A 15,059-nucleotide genomic window follows, 5' to 3' on the forward strand; every position below is an offset into this window, starting at 1 on the left:
GTGAGATCATATGATACATGTCTTTCTCTGTTTGACTTATTTCACTCAGCATAATACCCTCCAGTTCCATCCACGTCGTTGCAAATGGCAAGATCTCATTCCTTTTGATGGCTGCATAATATTCCATTGTATATATATACCACACCTTCTTTATCCATTCATCTGTCGATGGACATCTTGGCTCTTTCCACAGTTTGGCTATTGTGGACATTGCTGCTATAAACATTGGGGTGCACGTACCCCTTCGGATCCCTACTTTTGTATCTTTGGGGTAAATACCCAGTAGTGCAATTGCTGGATCATATAGTAGCTCTATTTTCAACTTTTTGAGGAACCTCCATACAGTTTTCCAGAGTGGCTGCACCAGCTTGCATTCCCACCAACAGTGTAGGAGGGTTCCCCTTTCTCCGCATCCCCGCCATCTGTCGTTTCCTGTCAAGTCAGGTCTTTTGAAGGCAGTCTTTCCAACACTTCTAGAGTCTGACTGGTTTCATGGTGGAACTGGCCTCCTCTTTCTGAAAGGAGGCTTTGGAAATAGCTTCCAACTTCCCACCTTTGTTCCTTCCCTTGACTCTCCTGTTTCTGCCATTGCACACCACCTTTTCCACTTGGTTATGGCCTATGTTTCAAGACAACTCTGGCATAGGGGCTTACAATCAGCAAGAGAGACAGGTGTGCTGCACACAAAGGAGAAATAATCTTGCACAGGCCTTTTTTTTTTTTTTTAAATACGACTTAGTTTTTATTTTTTATTTTTTAGGATTTTTATTTATTTATTTATTTGACAGAGAGAGAGACAGCGAGAGTGGGAACACAAGCAGGGGGAGTGGGAGAGGGAGAAGCAGGCTTCCCGCCAAGCAGAGAGCCTGATGTGCGGCTGGATCCCAGGACCCTGGGATCATGACCTGAGCCGAGGGCAGACGCATAACGACTGAGCCACGCAGGCGCCCCTAAAATACAACTTAATTTTTAAAAAAATACTGAGTGGCTGGGTGCCTGGGTGGCTCAGTTGGTTAAGCATCTGCCTTCAGCTCAGGGGATGTTCCCAGAGTCCTGGGATGCCTTCGGCTCAGGTCATGATCCCAGGGTCCTGGGATCGAGTCCCATTTTGGGCTCCTTGCTCAGCGGGGAGCCTGCTTCTCCCCCTGCTTGTGTGCTCTCTCTCTGTCAAATAAACAAAATCTTTAAAAAAAAATACTGATCCACATGATATACACATCTACATAAAGCATTAAGATGCTTTCTAATAGCACACGCTTTAGATTTTTAAATTGACTGATTTCAGAACTTACTGGAAAATAAGATTGCTTTAATCAATTCTTATCTAGACCTCACATTGACCATAAAAATGGAGTCAAGTGATTTAAGTCCACCTCCAGAGCTCCCCGTGGACATACTTCTTGGTTCTGAGAAGGCAGGAATGCATGAGTTTCTTCAGTAACATTCATAGGCACAGGAAATGACTATGGACATAATCTTTAAGCCTAATAGTTAAGATTATTCTTCAGTTTATAATTTAAAAGCTTCTGACAGCTGAATGCTATGGTAAAATTTATGATGAAAGAGTTTGAGTGATTGAGGTATATTTCACTGAGCTGGTTTCTCTTATGAGTTGAAACTAAGACTTGTATAAACATAGGAAGGGAAGCCCTTCCCGGGCTTATGTAGTTAGGCAAGAATACTTAATGTCCCCCATTCCCAGCTGCGCTGCAGTACCATCTGTGCTGTACTCAAAGTTTATAGGAAGCAAATCTATAGGATTTAAGGGGCATTTTTTCCCCAGTAAGACAGTCCTATGCTGCTACCCCTTTGTAACAGCAGTATGTATTAATTTCTTTGAGATACACAATTTTATATTTCCCTAGTGTTCCTTTTAAAAATTGGGCATCTTAACTTTTGGATCTTTTTTAAGTTACAAGAACAAAAACAAAACTAAAAAAATCAAGTGTACCATGGAGCAAGATAGCATTAGTATACTATTAGTTATAAGTCATTTGGGAAACTGTAGATATCACATCCTCCAGCAAGGTTAAAAAAAAAAAAAGAATTTGGGGTGCCTGGGTGGCACAGTGGGTTAAGCGTCCGACTCTTGGTTTTGGCTCAGGTCATGATCTCAGGGTCCTGGGATCGAGCCCCATGTTGGGCTCCATGCTCAGCGGGAGTCTGCTTGGGACTTTCTCTCTCTACCTCTCCCTCTGCCCCTCCCACTTGTGCTCTCTCTCTCTGTCTCAAATAAATAAACCTTTTTTTAAAAAATAGAATTTGGGGCGCCTGGGTGGCTCAGTTGGTTAAGCGACTGCCTTCGGCTCAGGTCATGATCCTGGAGTCCCGGGATCGAGTCCCGCGTCGGGCTTCCTGCTCAGCAGGGAGTCTGCTTCTCCCTCTGATCCTCCCCCATCTCATGCTCTCTCTCTCTGTCTCATTCTCTCTCTCAAATAAATAAATAAAATCTTTAAAAAAAATAGAATTTGTTACCAGATTAAAACAGAATATGCCAATGCTCGAAGAGTCCAAGTTCATATCTTTTCAAATAAAATATACGATTGACATAACCTGCAATAACCTATGCCTGGTTTGGAAAGAGCATTTGGATTAAGCCATCCTCTCAAAGTAAGATATCTAATATATAAATTTGGATCAGAAGCAATCTGTTTGATTTATAATTTCTTTTCCCTGCCAGCTAAGAATACAATTTGTGTGGAGCCAACAAGCACCTTTTCTTATAATTACGCCAAGTACAATTCATGTGTTGATTTTTAAGGGAATCATGTAGGCCACTGGAGAAATGTTTTGTCTGTTTGGCTTATTTCCTCAGAATGACACTATGATACCCCAAGGCTTAAATAAAAAGATTAAATGATGTGCTGGAAAATATATATACAACTACCTCTCCCTCTCCCTCTCCTACTTTCACTTTTCTTGATAATAACTGGTTAGTTGCTTTCAAGAATATAAAATGAGGACCTGTGAGAGAAAGAGAAATTATTGAATAATTTAACCTAAAAAGCAATTTCAACTCAAATAATGACTGGGTGTTTCAGTAAGGTCAATTAGCATTTATTTTCTTTTTGCAGTTTCTTCTAAGTTTAAATAAAGTCTCCATGAATAGATAAGAAAACCACTGTTTAGGATATCTATAACTGCAGATTGAAGTAGTTGGGCCAAATAAGCCTTATAAAAATGTAAAACCCATCTTTATTACCAGGTAACATGTGAATAGATTTCCCCACCCTTATTCTATATCCCAAACACCCTCTTCCATTGCAGGACTTTTATTTTCCACGTAATCCCTTTTATTATTAAGTTTTAATTTGTAAAACAGGTACATATATACTTTTAATGTAATTATTGATGCATAATCGACATACAATCAACTGCACTGTATTTTTGTAATCAGAAATGGAAATAATATTTTTAAAGTCTGTTGGAACTGGTTATGCTTCTAAAAAGGCACTTCCCTATCCTCTAAAATTTTTATTACAGAGGAATATAAATATATGTCATATTGCTGAGAGCTGAGTGAAATGACGGAAAGTTAGGATTTCCCTTGCAGATTATAGGATAATGCTGTGATCCAAATATACCTCCCCTCCCCAGTCCTAATATATATTCCATTAAGGGGAGCATGGTGAAGAAGCTAATGCCAAATAGTTATCTATCTTCTAGAAAGATTTCAAATGTACCTTAAGTACCTAAAGTCTTTGTTAAATATGCCCAGAGACAGATGCAAATTTAACAGATAAATTAATTTTCAAATTAATGCTTTATTTTAGTAATACCTTTATCTCGACCGTGCACCATTAATTAAAACAGGATGCTCCTTTGAACCTTTGGGTGAAAATATGCAATTTCTCCCTTGAGATTTTCCAATGCACCAAAAGCTGTTAACATATTTAGCAATTTAATGAAGTGTTATGAAAACCTAGGACATGGGGCACCTGGGTGGCTCAGTTGGTTAAGCAACTGCCTTCAGCTCAGGTCATGATCCTGGAGTCCCGGGATCGAGTCCCGCATCGGACTCCCTGCTCAGCGGGGAGTCTGCTTCTCCCTCTGATCCTCCGCCTCTCATGCTCTCTGTCTCCCATTCTCTCTCTCAGATAAATAAATAAAAAATCTTTAAAAAAATTAAAAAAAAACAAACCTAGGACAGAAATATACTTCTTTGGCATTAAAACATTTCTTTTCTGTAAGTGGACAAGAAGAAATCAAAAGTAATACTGCCAAAGGCAAAGCTTAACTATTTAACAGGATGATTTAAGAAAGTCTGACAATTCAACAAAAGTCATAATTTTCCCCCAATTAAATGCTTTAACAACTGTAGCCAAATAGATCATTGTTAGCAAGAAAACCATTTTTCTGAAACTCTTGCTATCAAATGTAGTATTTAGAGTTCAGTTTCAGGTAACTTCAAAGAACTTTGCTTTCATGTTTAAGATAAAGATTAGTCATAGCACTTTTTATGGAAATAACTTATAATAGTGAATAGCTGAATTCATACCTCATTTTACATTTTATTCCTTTCCATGTTATATGAGTGGGTAAATATATTCACAAATATTTAAATATACAGACATTTTTGCTACATATTAATATGTAGAAAATTTTATATTATATGCCTTTTCTTTTAAAGACATGCTTTGGTCACATTACTAGGAGTATTCACATTAAAATAATAAAAATTACAGGCTATCAGATATGAGCTGAAATATGGTCACGTTCAGCTGAATCAACTGAGTGATGGTTTTTGCCTTCAAATGGTCCTTTACCTCATTTCATTGGCAAAAGTTGGAAGAAAACCGTAGTGAGGAGAAAAATAAAATGATGGTTCAACAGCTATATTAATCGGTTCAACCAAGTCCATTAATATACTTTCCTATTTGCTAATCTTGGATCAAATTCAGCTTCTTTAACACTCGGTTATTGAGAAATAAATGAACTTTACAGTTGGAAAGAGGAATAGTAAAGATGAGGAGAAAGAGAAGAAAGGGAGTTAAAGACATGACAAGAGACCTGTTTTGGGATTCAGTGCGGTCCCTGACAGACATTTCTCCTTCATGGCTCTGACCCCCGAGCTCCTGTTGAAACCGGAAACGGGCACAATCAGGTAGAACAGCTGCTCCCTGGGCCCCTGGTGTGCAGTGTGGGGGGAGAGGCCCACAGCAGAGGACCTTCCCAATCGTAGGTTCACGCTGGGGCAGATTCAGGGCGATATGCTCTGGCCTGATTGAGCTCAGGGTAGTCACTGTGTGTCCTCAGACCCCCTCAAGGTGCAGATCAGTGCCAGAATTCCCAAATCAGACAGGTTTTCTCTCCTATTTCATAATGGCCACGTAGGTAGATTGTGAACAGCAACTGACAAAGGGGAGAAGGAGCTTAGGCAAAGCTGAGACTGGGAGGGGTTGACTCTCTGTAAGGTGGCTAACTGTACCAGCTCATCTAGTCCAGGACCTGAAAGAGGATGGAGCATCCGGATATGGAGGGACCAGGGAGGAGGGAGAGGAACCCTGCTGCCCAGTGACACTCGTCTGCTATTTACACTGGGCTACAGGGATTCCCAAAGCCTTCCACAATTTGGAAACATAAGATATTTCATAGTCATCTAGGAAGGTGGCCAAGCCCTGTCCAATACAGCAAACTCATCTAATACTCCAAACAGGTTTTCTAAGAGGGAAAAATAACTAGTTGTAGAAGTTACTGCAACTTCCTAATACCTCAACAATCTTTTCACACATCTTTAGCGAAAACTGAATAAATGATCTCACACCTTCCAATTGAAATGGCTTCTCAGACCAACTTAAGCATAAACTGGTTTTCACAAAAATGGAATATTGGTGCCTTATTTTTTTTAAACTATCAAGATTATTGATAGATATCAGCTTTTCAGGGTGTAATAGATACCCTACAGAAAATGTGTGCATTCTTTGGATATATACACAATTCTTTGATTTGGGTGCTTTTCTTTTTTCCAATAGTTTTTCTTGCACTATACAGTAGTGAATATCTCTCACAACGGATAGATAAGCTGTGTATTTTATACAAGACTGATGACTTCATTCCACATTTATTTAGATTAGACAGATAAATCTGAACTTCCCACTATGGATTCACATGCAAACTTTCAGGAATGATGTTTGTTATGTCTGATGTAATAAATACAGACTGACTTCCTACTATTTAAAAACAATGGACGCCACTTTCTACCAGCGCCCATCAGGGAGAAGCCTAAGGCTGTGAGTCTGTTGTGGTACTGCCATGATTGGCTTTTTCTCCAGACACAGAATGCTTCAGAAACTGACCAGTAGCACCGATGTATAATCTTGATCGCATGGGCCATTTCTGAAAAAGAATATTTAAACAAGAATCCAAAAATTATTATCTGTGACAGACAGGTCTGTATTAGTAATATTAAAAATTCCAAATGCCTCAAAGCAAATGCAATATCATGAAGCTAGTAACAATTATAATGGTGAAGTTGAAGGAACAACATAAAACAATGTTTATTAATGCTAGCAATAAAAGTAAAAATATACCAAGACTTTGATTATAACTGTATAAAATAATATGGGTGCATGTGGACAAGAACCTTAAGAAATCATGGAGACTGAATATAGATAAGCAAAGGAAAATATATCTATTAACAGTGTTTTAATTTAAAACTAAATCTAAAACAAAATATTTAAAGATATTTTAAAAAGTTATACATGGTAAATATTATATGTTCCCACTTGTCACAGAAGTACAGTGAGAAGTGACTAACTCAACTATTTACACTTTATCTACGGGGCGCCTGGTGGATCAGTTGGTTAAGCGTCCCAACTCTTGGTTTCCACTCAGGTCATGATCTCAGGGTCCCGGGAATGAGCCTCGCGTTGGGCTCCGCGCTCAGCACAGAGTCTTCTTGTCCCTCTCCCTCTGCCCCTCCCCCTGTGTTCTGTCTATCAAATAAATAAATAAAAATCTTAAAAAAATATTTTATCTAGCTAAAAGCAGTATCTCGAAGTTGCAAATGTTATAATGTTTGGTGTTATGTGGAATAAACATCCAGAATAAATGTCTGGATGTAGCAGCATCATACAGCATTAACCTTTCAGTAATTATTGCATTTGTATTCTGATTGTGAATTTTCTTTTTAAAGATCTTATTTATTTATTTTTAATTTTTTTTTAAGATTTTATTTGACAGAGACACAGCGAGAGAGGGAACAGAAGCAGGGGGAGTGGGAGAGGGAGAAGCAGGCTTCCCACTGAACAGGGAGCCCGATGCGGGGCTTGATCCTAGGACCCTGGGATCATGACCTGAGCGGAAGGCAGACGCTTAACGACTGAGCCCCCCAGCACCCCTGATTGTGAATTTTCTAAATTCACCTTAAAAGTGGACAACCTCTCAAAAATAATATAACTTATTGCCAAATAGACATGATGATAAAGAAACATATTACATAAGTAGTACTTTTTCAGAAATTTTTCTTGGGGAGGGGTGTCTGATAATACGTTAGTTCTAAGGTCCTTGTCAGAGAAATACTACTTTTATACAAAGAGAAGTCTTTAGACTAATAAAGTGCAACTCCCAAAGGTCAGCAATGGGATCCCACACTCTTGGGAGAGTAAATGCTGCAGTAAGTAGCAGGCTATTTTTATCACTGAACATTCACAGGCTCACTGCTGGTTACACAGCACCATGAAATGTTCTTAAATGCCTGACAAATAATCTGCAGTGCTCAAATAGAGATACAATTATTAACAAGGTAAAAGACCCTAAGAACTTCAGATTCTTAACCCAAGCTCCATATTAAAATCACATGGAGAGCTTTAAAAAATACCGATGGCCAAGTCACACACCACACCAATTAAATCGGAATGGACCTCTTTTTGCAGAAGTTGAGTATAAGGTAGAGTCAGATTGTACTTCTGAGTGCAGTACTATCACCTAAACTGGCATTCCAGCTGTAAAATGTAGCTATAAGGGATAGTTAAGTAGGCATGTGATACCATCCAGGAAGCCTCTGTTCTTTGCAACCAACAAGAGTCCTAGTTTTATGCCTCCAGATATAATAAGTGTTTGCTCTCATGCAGTTCAGGTCCATTTTAGGGTCCTAAATTCAGATTATTCTGGCTGGAAATCTATACTTTAAACACAGATAAAATATAAAATTTGTGTTACTTAGAATTTAAAATGATCTACTCCTGTATAATCTTCCTATAAATAACCTTGTACTTTATATTTGATACAGTAATAACACTGTGCTACTTATTTTTGCATCCATTTCAGGTTTTTTTTTAAAATCACAGATGTGGGCGCCTGGGTGGCTCAGTTGGTTAAGCGACTGCCTTTGGCTCAGGTCATGATCTCAGGGTCCTGGGATCGAGCCCCGCATTGGGCTCCCTGCTTGGCGGGAAGCCTGCTTCTCCCTCTCCCGCTCCCCCTGCTTGTGTTCCCTCTCTCGCTGTCTCTCTCTGTGTCAAATAAATAAATAAAATCTTTTAAAAAAAAATAAATAAATAAATAAAATAAAATCACAGATGTGCATTCTTATACATTCTGGGTGTATCTCTGGTCCTGTCCTTGGGTTCTTGCCATGGGTTGATAACCCCAGTTTTGGAAACTGGTATGGGGTTTTTCTGATATGTCAGGAGCTGACATTGTTAGATCAGATTCCAGTCCTGCATTATACTGAAGAACCTTGTGCCATAATGCTATGGACTGAATGTTTGTATCATATGTTGATGCTCTAGCTCCCAACGTGATGGTATTTGTGGAGGTAATTCAAGCTAAATGAGGTTAAAAGGGTGGGTCCCTCATGATGGATTAGTGGTGTGTTTTTTTGTTTTTTGTTTTTTAAGATTTTACTTATTTATTTGAGAGAGAGACTGAGAGAGAGAGTTGGGGGAGGATTAGAGGGAGAAGCAGACTCCCTGCAGAGTAGGGAGCCCTTACTGATGTGGACGTGGTACTCTGAGGATCCTGGGATCATGACCTGAGTGGAAGGCAGACACTTAACTGACTGAGCCACCCAGGAGCCCAGGTTAGTGGTCTTTTAAGAAGAGAAAGCCTGCTTCTCCCTCTCCCATTCCCCCTGCTTGTGTTCCTGTTGTTGCTATCTCTCTCTGTCAAATAAATAAATAAAACCTTAAAAAAAAAAAAAAAGAGAGAAAGCTTTTTTTCCTGAGAAAGAAGTAAGTTGGCCAACCATAAGATAGGGAGAGAGCTCTCACCAGGAATTCAAATGGCCTGTACTTTGATCCTAGACTTTCCAGACTCCAGAATTGTAAGAGAATAAATTTCTGTTTTTTAAGCCTTCCCGTCTATGGTATTTTGTTATTGCAGCCCAAGCTGACTAATACTTGTAGTTAATAGTGTAGGGCTAAAATAATCAATTTCAAGTGTAGAATTTTTGGCATATTATAAACCTGTGCTTCTCAATCTTTTAAATTCCTGCCTCGTATTCATGAGCATAAAAATCTCATGCTTAAACTTCGGATGTAATTTGAATATTCCATATGAATTAAATATATTTAAAAGCAAATAAACATTCTACTGAATGCTCCCTGGTATTTCTGATATGTGCTACTTGGGTCCTGCTGTATTGAGAATCACTCTAAATCATGCAACCAAATGCGGAGACAAATGAAGGCATCTGTTCCTTGATGGGACATAAGTAATTAATGAAGCAAACTTAAAAATGTATATGTGGATTTTTGGGATGCCTAGCTGGCTCAGTGGGAGGAGTGTGTGACTCCTGATCTCAGGGTCATGAGTTTGAGCCCCACATTGGCTGTAGAGATTACTAAAAAATAAAATAAAATAAACTTAAAAAAATGTGTATGTGAATTTTTGCCTCATTTTTCACAAACTTAATGATAAAACTTTAAGAACTGTGTACTTCGATTTTCCAAAAGGCTTCTAATGATTTTATTCAACTGTATTTAATGTATATATGTAGTTTTAAGAGTCAGAAATAAAATGTAAATGAAATATTGGTTAGGCTGCATGTTAGTATTATGCCACAAAAGCCAGTTTGACTGTTTTACATTTCACCTTTCAATGGAATGTTTTAACATTGTGTAGATTAACACAATCTTGACCTCTATTTTACCTAATAAAGTTTATTTAAAACCATAATGTTTCATGAGGCTTAGAACAATCTAGCAAGGTCATAGGATTAACCGAACTGAACCTGAAAACCTTAAAAATGCACTCTTGGATTCTGGAGTTAAATGACCCCAAAATAACAAAACTTTGTATTTTATTTTTACAATTATTGTATATGTATAGTATCAACAGTGATTCTCCAGGGATAATGCAATTAATAAAGTCATCTGTGCTTTTCTCCAATATAAGAATCTGAAATATATCCCTGTTCTCTTGAAGGATCACTGCCCTTTGGTACATTGGTGCTAATCAAATTGCTCACATCCCAAAGGGATGAAAACTGCTGTTTTAGGTTATGCCCCAGGATCCCAATCACTTTAACCTTCCAGTTTCATTTGAGATACTCTTAATGTAAATTCCCAAAAATGTTAAATCTCAATACAGAAAATAAGGACTGATGACTCAAAATCATGGCCTTGAAATATTTGTTAACAGATCTTTAATCATCAAAGACATAGTAATACTATGTTGTAAGGCAGGAAAAAAAAGTCATCTTGGAACACTTTTTAACTATGGGTTACAACACCCTTAGTTAACTAAAAATTAGTATGATCAGAATATTTTTATTTCTTTTGCATTAGATTTATCAAAGATAGACTTAATACTTAAGCATTTGGTAATATCCGTAAAATAATGTGTTACAGGTGGTTTCAATTACGCGTATGAAATCTTTCCTCTAAACCTCCAAAAGCACATGGTTATAGCTCTCTTATGTACACAGAACATTATCCCTTACAGTACATTATTTTATTTTTGTATTTGTCTCTATTATATATTAATTTAGGGCAGGGATTGAGTCTTACTCTTAATTGTATCCACTCTCCTAACAGTGCTTTGCACACAGTAGACACTCAGTAAATGATTTTAAAACAGACTAGTCACTTGTTCAACCATCATCAATTTCATTTTAAAGAGGTAATCTTTGGCCTTGTTTCATTATCCCTAGAATTGTCTTTTAAAATCAAAACAATTGATTTGAGGACAAATGAGATTTAATTTTTCTTAAAGTTGTTATTAGACTACAAAAACATTTGGTGCCTGAATCAAGTACAAAAAACAAAAAACTCCTGTTAAGCTTATTTTTACATGAAAATTATTAACAGTATTTATTCAAAAAGATACTATAAGAAACAAAGGTGAAAACAATTTGATTTCTTATCTCAATCGTATCTCCTACAGAGGCATTTGACAGATGCTTTCTGTATTAAAGTCTACTTAATGTTAAACTTTTTTAGAGTATATGAGAAATGTCAAGTCAAAAGAAATCTAATATTAATGATATATTTGAATATCAATCTAATGCAGACTGTAGAGCAAAACCCCTAATTAATAATGAATGACTTTTCAGCAGAGATAATATTATATAGCACAAAGATATAATGAGGTCTATCATAATTATAAACAAATGATAGTCCAAATTTCTATATTCAAAATAGCTTGCAGCTATCATCATGTTGATTATATTTGCAAAGTAAACTGTTAAACCTCACCACAGAATTTTAGTTTCAGTTAATATTAGAGTGTACTTTACTACATTTCAATGATGGTTATTCAATAATTTATTGAACACTAATATGCTTAAGGCTAAGTCCTGATTTTGTATTTATATGTGTGGCAAAATATTTGAGAATGGTAGAACCAAAAATTTGAAAATTTAGGTTTAGAAAATACAGGGAAAATAATGCATTTTGAACAGAAAGCCAGATAAATGCTGGATTTTGAAACAATCAAATCTAGGCAAGAAGGACAATGCAGAGTCTAAACACTGCAATATAAGTAATAAATCATAACCGTATACACCATGCTAAATGAAAACCCTGACCATTTTACCTACATGTAATGTAATAAATTCTACAAAACGGATTCTAGGGGCTAATTTTGCACATTACAGAATTTTAATATAGTATGGAATCGGCTTGATTAACATACCCCAGTCTATTCTATTGTGAAAATTACATAAATACATTATAGTTTTTCTAACATTCTAGGTAACTGCCTAATCCATGATAATTAACCTTTATTAAAACGGACTGAAAATTTACTCCGCAGAATGGCAGAACCGTCTCACTTTGTTCTTAACCAGTTTTACAAAAAAATTTCAACATGGTTTCCTGGATTATTTAAGGGGCGATAATTCCATCACCCCCTTTAATTCGTGAAACTTTTCAACCATCTGATAAAAACCACGATGGAAATGTAATTATGTAAATTTAAAACTCTCAAAGGCTCATAAATGTAAATCTGATACTAAAAATCACTAGAACTTGCCAAAAACCCCAACAGGCACTCCCAAGAAACCTCTCACCTAGGAAAGGCATCATGCAGGCTGCATCCTGTAAGTGGAGTAGGACACCTCTACGACCCAAGCCACTTCGGGTTTAAATCCACTACCTGGGAACAGTTACGGAGTAGCCTTTTGCAGTGGGGACCTCGCTACCGGTGCCCTTGCGGGCCAAGGTCGCTCTCCGGATCCGTTCCCCGTCTCACCCCGAGGGAGGAGTGAGAGCTCCGCGGCATCTGCTCAAGCGGTGGCCGACCCGGAGGGTTAAGGTGCCCAGCTCCCCGGCCCAGCTCCGCAGGCCGCCCTGCCTGCCTACCTTGACAGGGTGTAGGTAGCCGTCGCCGCGCAGGGCGCCCAGCCCAGCGTCCGCCGGCGCCTCGGCGTCGTCTTGCAGGCTGCGGGTGAGGTGAGCAATGTAGGTGGTGGCCAGCAGCAGCACGTCCAGCTTGGACAGCTTGGTGTCCGGCGGCACCGACGGCAGCGTGCGCTGCAGCTCCAGGAAGGCGTGCCGCAGAGTCTGCACGCGGCTTCGCTCCCGCGCAGCGTTCGCTGCAGCCGGCCTCCCGCCCCCCGGGCGCGCACCGCCGCCCGGGCCCGCGGGTCCTGGCCCGGCCCTGCCGGGGCTCGAGTCGCGGGTGGCGGCAACCGGGGGCGCGGTCTCGTTGCTAGCGATCAGGGGGCTGCCTGCGGGGCCGTCGCGGTCCATGGCGGCTTCCCGCGCTGCGTGCCCTGCAAAGGACCCAAGGCGCGGTGAGACCCGGCGCCGGTCGGGCTTAACCCGGGGAACCGCAGGCCTCTCGCTTCAACTGCATGCCGGGCCGGGCCATCGACGTGGCTCGGGGCGTTCTCAGAGATGAGGTCGTTTTGCCTGGGGCGTGTTTACCTCCCCCCGTCTTGGGAGAGTTGTGAGGCCTGACAGTTCCTGGGCTTAGAAGGCTCAGGAGGGGCACTGTGCCGGCTTTACTTTTCAGGGACAAATTAAGTGAAAGGGCTATTCTACCGAGGAAGAAGATCTTGGAAGCGGTGCTCCGGTTCGGAACTTGTTTGCACTTCTGGAACTTTATGCGCTAGCCCCGCGGGAGAGATGGGCAGGTCATTCTCGCGGGCGCAGCGGGAAGCCCTGGCCTCGCCAGGGTCCTCATTGCCCACGCGGGCAGCCCTCGCATCATTCGTTCCCGAGGTCAGGGTTCCCGGGGGTGACGGCGGGAGCTCATTCTAATTTCTGCGGGAGGAGAGGGGACCCCTGACCTCACCTTGGACCTAGGCACCCGCTATCCTAACGAACCTGGGGACCAAGCGACGCGTCTGGGGTCGGACCGAGGTTCTCACCTTTCCTGGAGCGGCCGTGCAGGGCTCCGCTCCGCTGCAATAGCGGACCAGGAGCGTCGAGCTTGGTCTGAGTGGCCAGGGCCGCACAGGTCACTCCATCCTTGTCCAGCCGAAGTCGACAGCCGCTTCTAGGCCCTGCTGGGCGCGCGTTTTATGCGGTCGCCCCCGTGGCCAGGCGTGTGTGGGCCAGACTCGATGTAGGGCTGGGACAGCCGGACCCGCCGAGGTCCGCACCCACCTGAGGGGCTCTGCCAGGGGCTGAGATTCATTAATCAAATGGCCCGGCGGGGCGGGGCCATAGGGGGCGGGGCGTCGTTATGGCCCCGCCCCCCGCCCCGTCCGGGTTCGCCCCGAGGCGTGACTACAGGCGCAGCACGTCGAGCGTCGGCTGTGTTGAAGGCCCGCTGGGCGGCCTCGCCAGTTCCCTCGCCTCGCCGCCGGCTTTCCGTCACGGGTCCGGCCTGAGCGCGAGCGCCTCCCAGGCAGGCGCCGGGCTGAGGCGGGAACCCTGCCGTTTTGCCGAGCGTGACTTTTTTCTGAGGAAATGTGGAGTGTGTCGCTGCGATGCGCTAACCTATTATTCTACCACCAAGGTAAATGTTTCATGCTGCCCTAATTGAAGCAGTAGTCCCTCCACCTCGGTACTCCGTGACCAGTTTATAGCCGCTCGGAGATAGTGCGCCTTCGGGGATATTTGGAAGTTCCCAAACCGGAGTGAACGGCCCTGGGATCGCGGTCGCTTCTTCCCCGGGGGCGCGGACCGTTGCGGGTCGCCTCCGTCGCACACGCGGGGCCCCGCTTTGTTTCGTTTTTTGGCCCTAAAATTCGTCCTGGCTCCGCCCCCCCGCCGGGAACTCGCCTGAGATGTCTTGCACTTGGCGGCCCGTGGGAAACGTGGCCTGCAAGCTGTCCGGTGAGGGGCTCTCTCCGAGGCTCTTTGAGAGCTGATGCTGGCTCGGCGCCGCTTGGCCTATTCAGATACCGAGCGGGAAGCGCTGGGCCCGGGACGCCCCCAACCCTGTGGCTCCCGCGGGTCCTGGGCCCAGGGCCTTCAGAGGTGAAGTCTCAGTGGACGCACGATAGTTTCTAGAACGCAGTTAGTATGTCCTTGAAATAATGCCCTCAGTTCGAAGAGCAGGACATTTAAAAATCTTTGGAGTCAAGACAATATCAAATTTAAAATATCATTGATGAAATTGCTCTTATATATGAGACGTAATTTCTGTACAATAGATTTTTAAATTGGAACTATTAAGTAGTACGTAGTAATGGTGAAAACTTGCATTTTAATATATCATTC

The 15,059-nt window shown here is 41.6% G+C and overlaps 1 protein-coding gene across 1 annotated transcript; it reads right to left on the reverse strand.

The window, feature by feature from the left end:
* Window positions 1-4,586: 4,586 nt before the first annotated feature.
* TCF24 (transcription factor 24) lies at window positions 4,587-13,228 on the reverse strand. The gene is made up of 2 exons (XM_081817204.1): window positions 12,747-13,228; window positions 4,587-6,336 (listed from the first exon to the last, which is right to left on the reverse strand). The coding sequence occupies exons 1-2, from the start codon at window positions 13,134-13,136 to the stop codon at window positions 6,223-6,225; spliced, it is 504 nt and encodes a 167-aa protein (XP_081673330.1). The 5' UTR covers window positions 13,137-13,228; the 3' UTR covers window positions 4,587-6,222.
* Between the last annotated feature and the right edge of the window lie 1,831 nt (window positions 13,229-15,059).

The sequence above is a fragment of the Leptonychotes weddellii genome, chromosome 4 (genome assembly GCF_054177405.1).
Source record: "Leptonychotes weddellii isolate Sample4059 chromosome 4, ASM5417740v2, whole genome shotgun sequence".
NCBI lineage: Eukaryota > Metazoa > Chordata > Mammalia > Carnivora > Phocidae > Leptonychotes > Leptonychotes weddellii.

What these genes read in the sequence shown, in the direction of transcription:
- TCF24 (XM_081817204.1), bottom strand. Translation starts at nt 13,136, where the DNA reads ATGGACCGCGACGGCCCCGCAGGCAGCCCCCTGATCGCTAGCAACGAG. An exon ending in GCTACCTACACCCTGTCAAG is followed by an intron (nt 6,337 to 12,746) that starts GTAGGCAGGCAG and finishes ATTCTTTTTCAG; the next exon opens with AAATGGCCCATGCGATCAAG.